Here is a 15,520-nt window from a genome sequence, read left to right as displayed (position 1 = left end):
CTACTTCACTGGCATCATTTTTCAGCTGTACTTCCAAAGGCTTGGACATTCTTGATCTGTTAGGACCTTGATCTAAAGGAGCCCTATCATATTTACTGTTAGGATTGTTTCTTATAACGAGGGACCTAGCTGAAAACCTCAAACTCATATCCTCTCTGCGTATGGAAAGGGGAGGCATGCCAGAATCCTGAGAGAGCATCTCGTTGAAGGAAGGGGCTTGCCACCTTCCTCAACCTCTGGAATATTTTGTCTGATGGAAAGACTTTCTGCAGTCTGGTATTGATTATCATACCCAGGTATACCAGTCTGCTAGAATCAGCCAGTCGATCAGGTATCTTAGGAGATAGATGCCGATCCTGTGGGCCCAGGTTGACACAAGGGTGGAAACTAGCATGAAAAACTAGGGTGCTGTTAAATGACAGAAGCACAGCACCTTTAACTGGTATTGCCTGCTGTCGTGGATGATCCTTAGATACTTCCTTGAAGACGGATGGACTGGGATCTGGAAGTATGCATCCTTGAGGTCCAGCGTGCACATGAAGTCCTGTGGTCTTACTGTTTGTCTGAATGTGTCTGCCGTCTCCATGCTGAACGGAGTTTGTAGAACAAACTGGTTCAGAACCGAGAGGTCGATGACTGGTCTCCAGCCTCCAGACGCCTTTCTCACAAGAGTCGACTGAAGAAGCCAGGGGACCAGTCGAGGACCTCCTGGAGAGCACCCTTCTCCAACAAGGTCTGGACTTTGGCCCAGAGGGTCAGCTCCTTCACATATACCTTCAGGTAGGAACTCGATGGAACTGGACTCTGAGTCAATGGAGGGAGAGATTGCAGGAATGGGATGCAATACCCAGAAGAAATCATGGAGATTGTCCAGCGTTTGGCCCCGTACTGCAACCATCTCTGCCACCAGCATTGTAGGCATTCCCCCACTGGTGGACAAGTGAGAGGATTGCCCTCCCTAGCATGAGCAGCCTCTCCCGCTACCTCTACCTCCTTTGCCTACTCGATTCGACTTGTTTCCCTTTTGATATCTATCAGGAAATGGCTTCTTTGATGAGATTTGGGAAGAGTCTGTGGTCTTGTCAGTCTGTGGCCTCGACATTTGCAGCTTCCTTGGAGGGGGAGCTGCCCTGTAGGACCTAGAAGTGATGGACTTCCTCCATCGATCCGCTGCTCATTCGATGTCTTCTGTGCTGAACAGAGAGGGTTCCTCTTAAGTCGAATTACGTAGTTTGGTCACCTCCGCTTTAGGAACCTGACGATGGAATTTCTCAATCATAGGGTCCCTTCGCCTAAGAAACTCCAAAGTTCAGGTACCTGATAACAGGAAAGTCGCCATCGACATCCTCGTCCTCTCCTTGGACCAATCCTCTGTCTTAATGAGGTGTCCAGCTGACGTCAACCATAGATCCAGCCACAATGTTGCCAGCATGGCAAACTTCGCAACCTTCTCCATGTTGAGGGCATCTGCACTTGCGAAAGTGACCAAAGACTCGAAAGCCTATTACAAGAGACCCTCCTTGTCAGGATCTAGTTGTAATGCCGAGAGGCTCTCGTCTGACACCTCGTAATACCTCCTCTGTTGGACGAAATGAGGTGGGAGGAGTTTTGAAGAGGTACCTGCTTGGAGAAGTCATCATACCTGCTATCTGAGCAAAGTCCTTCTTCCTGGCCCCCTCCAACCCCCTGGACCAGGGCAAAGCTGGTCTAGAACGGTATCTTTGCCATCTTGAGGGGCAACAGCTGGATTATCTAGGCCATCAATGGCCCTCACACTGACCAAAACCTGTCAAATGCGTATTCGGACTCTTTCTCTTCCCCTTCAGTATACTTTGGACTAGCCATTCTAAGGAGATAGTCCTCATTGCCCAAGTCCTGGTTATCATCCAACCAAAAGCTCTCACCCAAAGAAGTCCGGGGTAGGTCATAGTCAAAATTGTACCTGGATGACGTAGGAACGTCTCTTGTTGACATTACTGATGCTGAAGGAGCTGCCTCACAAGTCTTCTGGATCTGCCGGGAAGACCTAGCCATAATGTATTTGGGGATCGTCTTCGATTCCTTGCTCTCCCTTGGGGGAGGAAGAAACTCCTCTAGCAGGGAGGGTCTTGATTCCTCCCTACGTCTGCTGGAATGAGGCACGCCCTACGGAGAAGGAGCTGACTGGGGTTGGTCCAGTCAGCTGCTCTGGAGGAACTACCCCGACGGGAAGACCTAGCCATAATGTATTTGGGGATCGTCTTCGATTCCTTGCTCTCCCTTGGGGGAGGAAGAAACTCCTCTAGCAGGGAGGGTCTTGATTCCTCCCTACGTCTGCTGGAATGAGGCACGCCCTACGGAGAAGGAGCTGACTGGGGTTGGTCCAGTCAGCTGCTCTGGAGGAACTACCCCGACGGGAAGACCTAGCCATAATGTATTTGGGGATCGTCTTCGATTCCTTGCTCTCCCTTGGGGGAGGAAGAAACTCCTCTAGCAGGGAGGGTCTTGATTCCTCCCTACGTCTGCTGGAATGAGGCACGCCCTACGGAGAAGGAGCTGACTGGGGTTGGTCCAGTCAGCTGCTCTGGAGGAACTACCCCGACGGGAAGACTTAGCCATAATGTATTTGGGGATCGTCTTCAATTCCTTGCTCTCCCTTGGGGGAGGAAGAAACTCCTCTAGCAGGGAGGGTCTTGATTCCTCCCTACGTCTGCTGGAATGAGGCACGCCCTACGGAGAAGGAGCTGACTGGGGTTGGTCCAGTCAGCTGCTCTGGAGGAACTACCCCGACGGGAAGACCTAGCCATAATGTATTTGGGGATCGTCTTCGATTCCTTGCTCTCCCTTGGGGGAGGAAGAAACTCCTCTAGCAGGGAGGGTCTTGATTCCTCCCTACGTCTGCTGGAATGAGGCATGCCCTACGGAGAAGGAGCTGACTGGGGTTGGTCCAGTCAGCTGCTCTGGAGGAACTACCCCGACGGGAGAGAGGCGGTATGACAAAGTTAGGCAGATCTCCCTGGGAGATCGCGACCGCTACTTGTACAGGGGTGAAGGTTGTCTCCCGGGGGAGGAGTCGGTTTCTTCTGTCTCCTCTTCTTCATCGTTATGACTGGGGTCATGGGAAGCTGGGAAAACCCTGCTGGACTACCTCCACAGAGCCCATGGGAACACAAACTCTGACCCTAATCGGGGAGACGCACATCTGAGGCTGGTCCTTGGGTGCCTCTAGCACTGCAGACCTGCGTCTAGGGTCGAAGAGTAGGGAAGAGGTCTTTGAAGAAATTGTCTCTAGCGGGATACTGGGCGTACTTGTGGAAGCTGTCGATAATTGCTTACCTTAAGCAGAGGCGCCAGAAACTGCCAAACTCACTGCCTTCACCAAAGTGTTGAACCATGGAATGTCATCTCGAAGGATGAAATCAAAGAAGGCTTCTCATTGGGCAAGTTACGAGAGGGGGAATGCTTCCTAGGAGCCCGAGGTTTTGGAACCTGAAATGAAAAGAAAGCTTACCTGGCCATAATGTTATTGGCATGGCCTCTCCCTCTGGCTTGGGAGAGCGAGCTGGAGAACGCAAAGGAGAACACGTGCTGAGCTCTTAAGGGGTGACTATGAATGGAATTGGTCGGCTCCATTCCGCTGGTCGAATGTTACACTGCTGGGCAAAATGAAACTTGGGGCTAACGCTCTACCGGTTGTGTGCGTGTTGACGGGAATTGGTGAGCAGCCGCGCCGCCATGCGCTACCGGGCGCTCATAAGCTTATGATGAAGAGCACGCAGGGGCTGGAGCGCGAGCTGCTACCGATGGTCTAGGCATGGGCGATATGCCCGCAAGCAGCAGGGCGCTCATGCATGGACTGCAGATCATGCTCAGGAAATCTAGACCTGGAAGATTCACGAGGCGGGTAGCAATCGGACGGCGAGTGGTCATGTGCTGGCACATGCTTGCAAGAAGATAGCTGATCTCGATGTGGTTGGTAACAAACAGCTGGGTTACGCATTGCCTGGAAGCGTGCTGGAATGCGCTGGCGCGCAGGAGACTGCTCAATTGCTAACGCATGGTGACGAGTAGGGACTGGTTCACACATTGACGCATAATGACGAGTAGGGACTGGTTCACGCATTGACACATGGTGACGAGTAGGGACTGGTTCCCGTGCTGGCACGCTTCTGGAGCTGAAACGAGATGTCCTATGATATGAAGGACAAGGGTGGAGAACGCTGGGTAGCGTGGTGCACTCTGCGCTCCTGCGATGAAGGTGTCATGATCTGGATTCCCCTAGGGGAACAGTGAGCACTCCTAGACAGGAACAGGCTGTGGCAAGGAAGGTGTACATTGATCTCGCAGGGAGCAAGCAACATCCACAGGTAAACCATACTCCAATGGGCTGGATAAGAGCAGAGAAGAAGCCGGGCGCCGACTAGCAGAACCATGTGGCAGAGACCACTCCGGGGAGGACCTAACCCGAAAACTAGAAAGATGACCCTTAGAGGAACCAGAATAGTGTATGCCTCAGACTTTGCCCCACCTCCACAGGCTGAATGTACTCAGGGCAAGGGGAAGCACGTTCGTCGGCGGTAAGCGAAGGTGGAGAACTTGGAACCAGCAACACAGCTCTGGCAGCAGAAGAAAGGAACTCTTCCAGAACAAAACTTTCATATTTAGGGGTATCCAACTCCACCTCTGAGGAAGCTGATGTATGTTTCCTCTCAGCTCCCAACTTCAGCAACTCCAAAAGACCTTCCTTTGATGGGGGACCAGCAACACCAAGGGAAGGCCAAATCTGCAACAAATCATCTACTGAAAAGGACTTCTTCTAATCTAAGGGTTGTCCTGGAGTTAAATGGTCAACACTCTTACTCGATCAATCGCCTGGAGAGACGGAGCGAACAGAAGATTCAGGAAGAGATCGAGGGGTTAAAGAAGAAGTATGAGGTTTCTTCGACTTCGAGGATGACCCCGAAGGAGAAGAATCCCTCTTAGATATCTTCTTACACCCCTGTCCAAATCTCTCTCACTAGGAGGAAGACCATTCCTGACACTCCTCACAAGTGTCATCCTGCGTACACGGTCGTCCTCTACAGGCCGAACACAACAAATGTGGGTCAGTCTCGACCGAAGAAATGAAGGTGCCCCAATTGCGCCATTCAGGTCCTGGGCAAGTTGGCATGACAACCCGAAGTCAGACTCACACTTATAAAGAAAAGAAAAAATTAGTCACCAAGGCAACCAGGTTGGGAGGCAGAGAGACAAACGTCCACTATCAGCTGAGCAAAAAGAAAAAGTGGTGATACGAATAGCTCGTACAATCCACTTACCCGACGCAAACTAGCGGTAGGGTAGTTATATTTCGCTAAAAGTCTTATTGCTAGTCTTCCAGTTTTACCGAAAGTATATCCCTAATAAAGAGTGAAAGGGTTTGTCTTTAGTGTCGGAACAAATAGGCTATTAATTTACATAACATATTACTAACTAGCTAAAACTGATATTACTTATCACAATTGTATACCATTATAGTATAGTAATAGCCTTATTTGGAGTCTGATTCTTTCTACGACTAATGGATCATATCTAAATAGCTCAAAAATTAATTTAGTAAATGAAATACAGCTCATCAAACCATTACCTAAAACAAGTGATTACATTGTCAATGAAAGCAACTCCCACCTTTGCAATTTCTGGTGCAAACCAAAAATCCTTAGTAATCTCTATGGCAGAGGTTTCATTAGTATAGAAACCGTGACATGGCAATACTGTTTCATATTTTATCACATAAAAAAAAAATCAGTTGTATTACTTCCCCAATTTCTCATCATCATAACCACTTTAACATTGTCTCTTTCCTTGAGAGGGACTTTAAAGGAATTTTTTCTATTAACTTCTACCCCTACTTTGCCTTTTTGAACTCCCACCAGGCCTAAGTCTTCCTTTATCACATTTTCCATGATTTCCTAGGGTTCCTAAAGATCTTTGATCTTCCATTTCCTAATTCAGTTCTTTTCTTTTCACTTAACTGTCCCTCTTCCCTTCCAATCAAATGACCAATTCATCTTAGCCTTAAAAGTTTTCAGCCTTTTCCACAGCTTCTGGACACCATATTTCTCATTCATAAATGACCTTCCAACTGTGTTCCAGCCATTAATCTTAGAATATCAAGGTCAACCCTTTACAAAATCTCCTCTCTCTCAGAGCCCACATCCGTGCAATATAAAGCACCATGTCTTTTATACCAATAATGGCATTTATAAAGAAACAAATAGGATAATCGTATTTACTACTCTGGCAATACCTTTCTCTATTTCCTCTATGTTGTTGGCACTTTCGATTCCTGCTTCACGGGCCAATATCTCAAAGTACCATAAATGCTCTACTTCTTCAAAGACCTGCTCATGTACAACAGCAAGATTCTTGGCCTCTATCTTCCCCATTTGCTTCAATTATACATTCTGTGCCCCTAAACTCTCTTCCTCCATGTGAATTTTGTAATCCTGAACACTTGTTGTGATAGCAACTATTAACCCTTGATATACTGTACAGTATTGAGATAATTCTCCTACTTTCACTACTACAATCTATTACTTAATGTAGATTTTGTAATCTGGACCACCTACTGTGACAGACACCATCTATTACATTTGTTTGGTACAAACCCTTTCCAACAATAACCCAGTGGCTAATTTTCCAACTATACTGTTTCCTTAACTTTCAAGTTATTATCAGTGATTTTTTTTTTTTTGGGGGGGGGGGCATGTACTGAATTTTCAGTCCTTTCCTCTACATTCCACTCTGAGCCATTTCAAACATTTCCACAACCTACCTTCCTTGGAGTCCTTATTAACACTAGGTCATCTGCATATAGCATCAACCTTAGATGCCCTTCCTACACTCCCCCTATCATCATCATTGCTGCTTAAAGACATAAAATAAGTTCTGTTTACAATATTCTGTCTTGTCTCTCTTCTGCCTGAATTACAGTCTAGTCTAGAGCTTACATATAAAAAACGTAAGGTTAGAGATTGAAATAAATTGCTTGTAAAATAGCCAATGTAGAACCAAATTGAGCTTTCAAAAGTGGTTAAATGATATATCACCTCAGAATACACTAGGTAAAATAATTGCCCAATATTAAGGCATAAACACAAGTTCTGCAAAAATGCAATGTAATTCCTTCTGAGATCTATTTAACACCTATTAAAAAAAAAATAAAACTTTAAGAAACTCACCTTTCGCAGATATTCTGAACGATTTTCAATCGCAACTTCTTCCTCTTCAATATCGAGGTCATTTATAACATGTGGGAGATTCTCTGGTATTCGTTGAGCTTCTTCCACACTTGATTCGAGTGAACCCATCATCATTATCTAATATTTGAAGAATTTATAAGTTGGAATATAGTTATGCAACTTCTACAAACTACAAAATCAATAAAAACTTGAATATATTCACATCAACTTCCAAATAACCATGACAAGTACATAATCAATTTCTCCATATGGTTCGTTTCTTAGCACACAAACAAGGTACATGTATCAAAACCAACAAACTAAACGATGAGCACCATCAATAATTAAGAGATTGAGGGAAGATTATGAAGGAGAGGGAGGATTTGGATTTATGAATTCAGGCTATAGCCCAGCACTGGGGCCTACGAGGGCATTCAGCCAAGGCCGTCTCAAATAAAGGCCTGGACAGTGGGGGAAGAAGTCGGCATGAGTAGGTCGATTGGTATGGAGACTTTGAGAGGCTGACTGATGTTCTAGCCTTGTTGAGTACCCTTCTCTTCAGAGAAAACGGGGACGAGATGTAAACGTCGTCTTTGTACCCACTGTTGTTGGCATGCCTCTTGCCAGAGAGCCTTGGGGTCTAGGACTGGGAAGCAGCAGAAGCCTGAGATTCAGGGGCGTTGTGAACAGATCCTTAGTTGGAGAACCCAATAAAGTCAGGACTTTGTGGGCTACATGGTGATTCAAAGACCATTCGGTACACCTTATCTGAGATGCTGTGCACAGATTGTCGACGAGCACATTCCTCTAGTCTGGAATGAAGCGGACTTCGGCCAATCTTAACATTTATAATGTTAGATGGGAAGAGGCTGTGTGCAAGTTCCTTCTTGCTTGTTGATGTGAGCCCCTATGTGGTGTTGTCGCTCATCACACCACTGAGTGGCCCGTCAGGAACTGATGAGGTTGTTGAAGGACCAGAAAGTTGGCCTTCATCTTAAGAGATTTAAGTGAAGGTACTTTCAGACCTTCTCCAGAGGCCTGAGGTTGTGTGGTGCTCCACGATGGTCCCGCCTCCCTTCTTTTGATGTGTCTAAGCACAGCATCAAGTCTGGGGGGAGGGGGAGGATGAGAAGATTACACCACTGTAGATTCTCAACTGACACCCATCCCTTGAAGCTCGTCCAAGCTCCTAGTCCCATGGGGATCAGAATGTCTGGGGAATCGAAGACCTGAATCCAATCGGACTCAAGCTGCCACTGGAGAGAACGAATCCTGAGGAAGCTGTTGGAAGCTAGACAAGCCAGGGATGATAGATTTCCAAAGAGAAATAGTCACTCTGGGCTGGGAGTTCTTCTCATCTCATCTTGAGAAAGGGTCTTGTGACCTTTCTAAGCCTTGTTATCCTGTCTTTGATCAGAAGGTTTTTGTGGAGATTGGTGTCTAAAATCATTCCCAGATATGCCAGTCTTCTGAGAGGGAAGTGATGAAGACTTCCCAAGGTTTACCATGATCACCAGATCTTGGTAAAAATTCATCCGCAATTTCGGTGCTAATGCAAGGTTGCCACCGAGTCTGCTAGGATCAGTCAGTCGTCCAGAAAACAGAAGAGACAGAAGCCAATCCTGTGAGCCCAGGATGGGTGCTGTGGAAAGACCGAAGCACAATGCCCTGAACTGGTGTTTTTTCTTTATCTAGACTGAATCTCCGATACTTCATAGAAGATAGATGGTTTGGGACTGGAAGTATGCGTCCTTTAGGTCCAGCGTACACACGAAGACATGTGGTCTTACCCTTTGTCCGAACTTCTCCCACATGGTGTGGACATCGACTCAAGGGACAGCTCCTTGCGGATCTTTTCGCATGGAAGATTGTTGACGCTGGGGTCTTGAATCGTGGAGGAAAGGATGGGACACGATACCCTGTGTAAGGATACTTCCCTGGGAGAGAATTCCTTTAACTGAAAAAAGTGGGTAAGGCAACGTTTGACCCTACCATATGCCCTGATGGGGTTGATGCTATTTCTTAGAACAGCATTGGTCTGGCTAACGTTAACCAATGGTCAATGGCTGGGTATCGTGGCTACTGTACAGTTGGAGAGTGCTCGCGAGTAGTCACCTGTCGACAAGCCGCTGATGGGGGCTGTCGATCGCTTTAGTGGATTGGTGTGACGACGAATGGCGAGCAGTGAGAAGTGTTCTGTTTGCCTTACGATCTAGGGAACCCCGGGCAGAGGTTGACGAGAGAGTCTGAGTGACGAACTGCTAGTAAACAGCGAACTGCCGATGATCGGTGAATCGGCGATCTGTGAGCCGAAGATGGTAATTGATAGGCAGATGATGGTTGTCTGATCAGTCAGCCAAGGAAAGTTGGCGATCGGCTTGGAGAGCCCTGATCAGCGCTCAATTGAGGACTGGTGATTGGCAAGCTTGAGATAAGCAAGCTGTCGATTAGCTGGTCAGAGATCAGCGAGCTGAGGTGGATGATCGAAGAAAGACAAGCTAGCAATTGGCGAACTAGTGATCAGCAAGATGATGACTGGTTATAGACTAGAAATCGTCGATCGGATTGCTAGCAATCAGAGATTGTTAGCAATTGTAGAGACTGGCGGTCAATGATCAGAGAAAGAAGAACTAGCAATTAACAAACGGTGATCTAGCAATCAGTCGGTTGATGATTTCTCATTGGTGGAAGATGAGCTAGAAATTGACGATCGGCGGACTAGTGAATGGCGGTCAGTGAGCTAGTGATCGGCCAGCTGGAAATCAGAGATTGGCGAGCTAATGATAGGCAGTTCGCAATGTCCTGATCATGTTTGCTGAAAATGATACTGTCAGAAAAACCCCCTGAAGAGACAGGGACCAAAGGTTCCCTGTGAAGAGTCTCGACTGATGGTAGATGCGATGGATCCGCCTTGGAAGACGGAATCTTCAGGATCTTGAACCCTCCTGTAAAGCCTCTTCCCTCTTTTCCCGGCGGCCGTGCTGTAATGAGTTTGTTGGGAGGGGAATGGGGCCATGGTGACCTGTCAAAAAGTTTTCCCTTTCGTTCTTTTTGCCTCTCGCGCAAGTGTGCAGGAAACCGCTGACCAGTTTCCAAAGAACATGCAAGAAAGCGCGGGGCGCGCAGTACGGAGCTGCGCAGGAGGATGCTGGTGCGCAGTTTCTGGTGAAAGCGCAGAAGAGTGCCGGCGAGCAGGCAAGTGCTGGCGAGGAGGCAAGCGCTGGTGCACAGTTGAGCTCGGGCATGCAGGGGAGTGCTGGCGAACTGAAGAACGCTAGTGCCCAGGCGAGCACCGACGAGCTGGATAGCGCTAGCGCACAGGAGAGCACTGGCGTGTAGGAGAGTGCAGCTGCGCAGGGGAGCGCTGTTGTGCTGGCGAGCAAAGGTGCTCTTGCAAACGTTGGTCCTTAGACCAGAAAGAATGCGCTGGAGAGCGCCAGCGAGCAGGAGATTGCTGGGACATTGGAATGTGCAGATGAGCAGGCGAGTTCTGAGGCACTGAAGGGGGCTGAAGCACCAGAGAGCGCTGGCGAGCGATAACGCTTTGGAAAGTGCTGGAGGGCGCTGACGTAATGCTGGTGAGCACTGGTGCACTGGAGGGCACTGGCGCGCTGGAGAGTGTTGGTACGCTGCTAAACGCTTGGGAGGTGCAGCATGAGTAGGCAGATGATGAATAGGAGACAGAAACGGTAAAGGTAGGTCAGCAGGTCGGCGTGAAGGTTGAACTGGAACTGAGATATGCCCTTTGGAAGGGCAAACTTCCACCGGCAGGAATCGCGAACGACCCACAGAAGAGTCCAGGACCAAAGTCTGAGGACTAGCTGCAGCGACATCAGGAGGTCCAGGAACCGGTCTGAAGACGATGAAAGAGGAGGCTCCTCTGCGGGGGAGGGCTGCGTTGCTGAAGAACCAGAGAAGCATCTCTTCACCGGAGGCGAAGACGTACTTTGAAAAAGAAGGGATGACGCCCCTGTGGGCCGGTAGATCAGCAAGCTGACCTTTAGCAGCAGCAATCCTCCGAAAAGGATTCTCTATGAGTGGCCCCTCTCACAAATGAGAGAGGTGATCCCTAAGACTATGCTCTGCCCCGGAAGGAAGAGAGATTCATCAAGAAGGAAGCGTAGTCTAGGCGAAGACAGCAACAGCAGTCGGAGTCGATGAAGTGATGAAGAAGATGCAAGGAAGTTCTCCCTCGGAAGGGAGATACAATCCAACACCTGGTGAGGAAAACTCTCCTTCAGAAGGGAAAGTAGTCCAACCCCTGGAGGCGAACCTCCTGGCAGCACTGCAAGATGATCTGCTAGGAGCGCTCCCTGAGGAAGCGTAGCCGGAGGTAGTTCCTCGAAGATGAAGTGTTGATCAGGAGATGCCACGGGCATACTTCTAAGGAGAAGGGATGACGCCCCTGATGATGCCAACTGGAGGCCGGCAGTGACAGTAGATTCCCCAGGCATGAACGAAACAGCTCTACTTTGTCGGCTCTCATAGTCAAACGAAGAACTGCATCACTAACTGAAGAAAAATAAAATAAATTATGTAACAAAAAAACTCCCTCTGGAGGAACCCCTATAGACTAGGACGGGAAAAGACCACCGAGGGAACAAACATAATATAACAACTGCGCACTCTCTTCCCCAGGCTTTTAGGGCAGTTGCTTTTAATCATGAGCCAGTAAAAAGGTTTTAGACAGGAGAGCAAGGCTACGTCTCTTCTCTACCGAGCCGAAATAAAAGGTGGTGCTCAGTTACTAGTGCTGGTATGATCTGGGTGGTTGGTCTACCCAGCCCCTCCCCCTCCGTTAACTAGTGGAGGGTAGTTACACCTGGCATAAAAGTCGTGCGACTAGTTTCAGCGGTCGCCGAAATACATCTTCATTGTAAATAGCGTATACAGTAAGTTTGTATTTAGTTCTGGTACAATCAATAGTTCATAAAAATGTAGAAATACCTTTGCCCTAACACAGCAGTACAAAAGATAGAACACATTACATGAATTTTTTCTAGTACCACCATCAAAAATTCAATGATTGAAGAAACTCTACCCTTCAATCAAATCATTTAATTCAAATACTTTACAATAAAGAATTAAATGGCCGAATTTCACTGTAACCTCACTGAGAACATACCTTTGTTCCAGGTCGTAAGCCAATTGTTCCCATTTTTGTATCGTCATCGGGTGTCTTCCCTGAAATAATAAAAAAGTAATAAATAAAAAAATAATTTTGAACAATTCAATAAAAGACCAAAAGTACATTACTCGTATAATTGATTCCAGTTATTTCAGTAAATCAGAATTTCATCTTTAGGAAAGGTATCAGTGTACTGATGTTCTAACATTGCACTCGTATTACAATACTGTACAGGAAAAACAACTGTCCGGAAATATTCAGTATGAGCGAAATTAAATCTATCAGAGCAACATTAATACTTCATGTGGAATGCAACCATTGACTTCCTTGCCATTTCTGGTAGTTCAATGGCACCGCCATCAACATCTATCTAACACTGAATATTGTGGAAAGTTTACGGCGGTACTTCGGTTTATGAATACATTTCGTTCTGGGAGCAAGCTCACAACCCAAAATACTCTAAGCCACAAAACATCTTTCCCATAAGAAATGAAGGCAATTAACTTGATGGGTTTCACATGTCTATACATACACACAGTATACAGTACTGTACAGTACACTCATTTCTAAAGGTGTGTACAGTGAACCCTCGTTTATCGCGGTAGATAGGTTCCAGACGCGGCCGCGATAGGTGAAAATCCGCGAAGAAGTAACACCATATTTACCTATTTATTTAACATGTATATTCAGACTTTTAAAACCTTCCCTTGTACGTAGTACTGTTAACAAACTACCCTTTAATGTACAGAACACTTAATGCATGTAATACAGTACCCTAAACTAAAACAGGCACAATTATTAAAGGCGACTTTATATCATGCGTTTCCTAAACACGCCAAAAAGCACGATAAAAAATGGCAACCAATGTTTTGTTTACGTTTATCTCTGATCCTAATGAAGAAACAAACGCATTTACACATCTGTTTATAGGTTAGTTTTTGCATCAATTATATTGATTATTCAGTACAGTATGTTGATTTGGTTATTACTAATGTTTTACTTAATTTTTCTTAGGACTTCCAAATGAAATTTTTTTCTTTATGACGCCGCCTGAAACGACGGCGTCATAAAGTACGCTCAGTAAACAAACTAAGGAATTTAACCCGCATGATGAAAGTGATAAAAAATGATATTACAGTAAAAGCTTTTATAAAATATGTTATTACAAATATTATTTACCGTATCTATATAAAATCATACATACGTAGCAAAGCAGGAAAACAATCTACGAGAGAGAGAGAGAGAGAGAGAGAGAGAGAGAGAGAGAGAGAGAGAGAGAGAGAGAGAGTTGTTTTACATACGTAAATGTAAATTTTAAACAAAACAAAAATAGCCCCATTTCATATAAAATAGATTACAAATATTTTACTTTATCATATTACAGTAGTCTGTATAATACTGTAAAGTTCAGTACAGTATGTTGTTGTTAAAGTCGTGGCGATGAAATTCTCACGAAACAAAAACACGCCATTTGATTACAACAGCTGATTCATTCTCTCTCTCTCTCTCTCTCTCTCTTCGTGTTATACAATACTTACATTTAGATGAAGAAACTAAAATTAGTTTTCTTAGTGTCAATTAAATACGAAATGAAATAATTAGGCCGAGTCTACATCCATTTCAATCATAGCCAAAAATAGGGCATCCGATTTCATCAGCAAACCACTATTTTTTGGGAAATATTTTATTCTAGAAAATTGCCACTCTTTAAATAGTTAATTGCACATTAAGAAAGCGTGTACTTTTGTTTTTAAATTTCGGGTGTTTTAAAAATCGAGTATTGTTGACTTTTTTTTTTTTTACTTTTGGCTGTGATTAGATCAGCTGTCATCTAGCTGCCGCTCTTGAGTGTGTACGAATACACTAACAAAGTATCATTTATACCATTTCTTAACTTATTCAAACCGTCTACAGTATACAGTTGATATTACATAAGCACCAATGTGTTATAACCTATCAAATTTTTTTGTTTATTACATTTAAACCCCCCTCTATCTCTCTCTCTCTCTCTCTCTCTCTCTCTCTACCTATCTCTCTCTCTCTCTCTCTCTCTCTCTCTACCTCTCTCTCTCTCTCTCTCTACCTCTCTCTCTCTTTCTCTCTCTACCTCTCTCTCTCTCTCTCTCTCTGTGGGCTACTTTTCACTACCTCCCATTCCTTACCTCTCTCTATCTCTCTAAAAAATGATATCTTTGTTGCTCCTCAAAGTTTCATTTATATAGAGTGCTTTCAATGACGTCACTGGAAATCGCCGGCGGCCATGCTGGAGGGCATACAAAGCGAAAACATGGCGGCTGCTACAGCGAATATGGACAATGAGAGCGACTTTGTCAAACAATTGTCAGGTGATGATAAGCGTTTTTACAAGCAGAAACTCGATCTAATTGATGGCCTAGATCCATACCAGATGCAGAATTCATTCAGTCAAAATATTGAGGATTTTCCCAGTATTTCATACATTGATATGGTGAACTACTTGGTACTGTCGGCCAACCCAGAACATGAGTGGGCATACATTTCCATTGAATAATCTGCTTCCAAAATTTGTTGTTTTTCCCTTTAATGCTTTTAAGTCCAAAATTAGATAAACACTGGGCCGATGAAGAGAGTGTTTATAATCATAATGCTAATATTGATCATTTAGCCTAACCTTGTGTATTATAATTTTTTATTGTCAAAATATATGTAAAAGTTTTGCATTATTATGTCAAATCTTTATCAGTTCATGCCTAACCATTGTGTTTGTGTTTGGTTACAAATGCTATAATTTCTTATATACATATAAACATATGATGGACAAACTCTTATTGTAATGCTCTTGGATGATCGTTTTGGCTCCTTGCAATTAAATGCGCAAGTTTAATTATTTTTTCGATGTTTCATATATAAGCTGAAGACCCCTTCGGATTAAACCAGCCTTCAGATATCATTATTATTATTTATAATCAATGTTTATTCATCACATAGGCCTGTATGTCTGCACAATTTAATACACAAATTAAAATAAATATACATATACACTTAATTATATATAGGCATGAGCACCTAGGCGAAAGAGAGACCTAGGTAAGTAGCCTTTGTTAATATAGCCAATATGGGCGCTTTTAATTTTTGTTTTGTAAATCTGAGATGCCCCTTTTGATGTTTAAAAATTGAGATGCCCCTTTTGATGTTTAAAAATTGAGATGCC

The 15,520-nt window shown here is 45.0% G+C and overlaps 2 protein-coding genes across 2 annotated transcripts in view; both read right to left on the bottom strand.

Moving 5' to 3' along the window:
* Tmhs (Tetraspan membrane protein in hair cell stereocilia) overlaps positions 1-15,520 on the bottom strand; it is a 189,357-nt gene that overhangs the window by 148,421 nt on the left and 25,416 nt on the right. The window lies entirely within an intron of this gene.
* LOC137631159 (ubiquitin-like domain-containing CTD phosphatase 1) overlaps positions 1-15,520 on the bottom strand; it is a 36,582-nt gene that overhangs the window by 12,683 nt on the left and 8,379 nt on the right. The window contains exons 2-3 of the mRNA XM_068362862.1: positions 12,328-12,386; positions 7,203-7,340 (exon numbers count right to left, since the gene is read on the bottom strand). Coding sequence (XP_068218963.1) covers positions 7,203-7,340; positions 12,328-12,386 — 197 coding nt within the window. The remainder of the gene's footprint in view (positions 1-7,202; positions 7,341-12,327; positions 12,387-15,520) is intronic.

The sequence above is a fragment of the Palaemon carinicauda genome, chromosome 39, assembly GCF_036898095.1.
Source record: "Palaemon carinicauda isolate YSFRI2023 chromosome 39, ASM3689809v2, whole genome shotgun sequence".
Lineage (NCBI taxonomy): Eukaryota > Metazoa > Arthropoda > Malacostraca > Decapoda > Palaemonidae > Palaemon > Palaemon carinicauda.
This window is presented reverse-complemented; position numbering and strand designations above follow the sequence as displayed.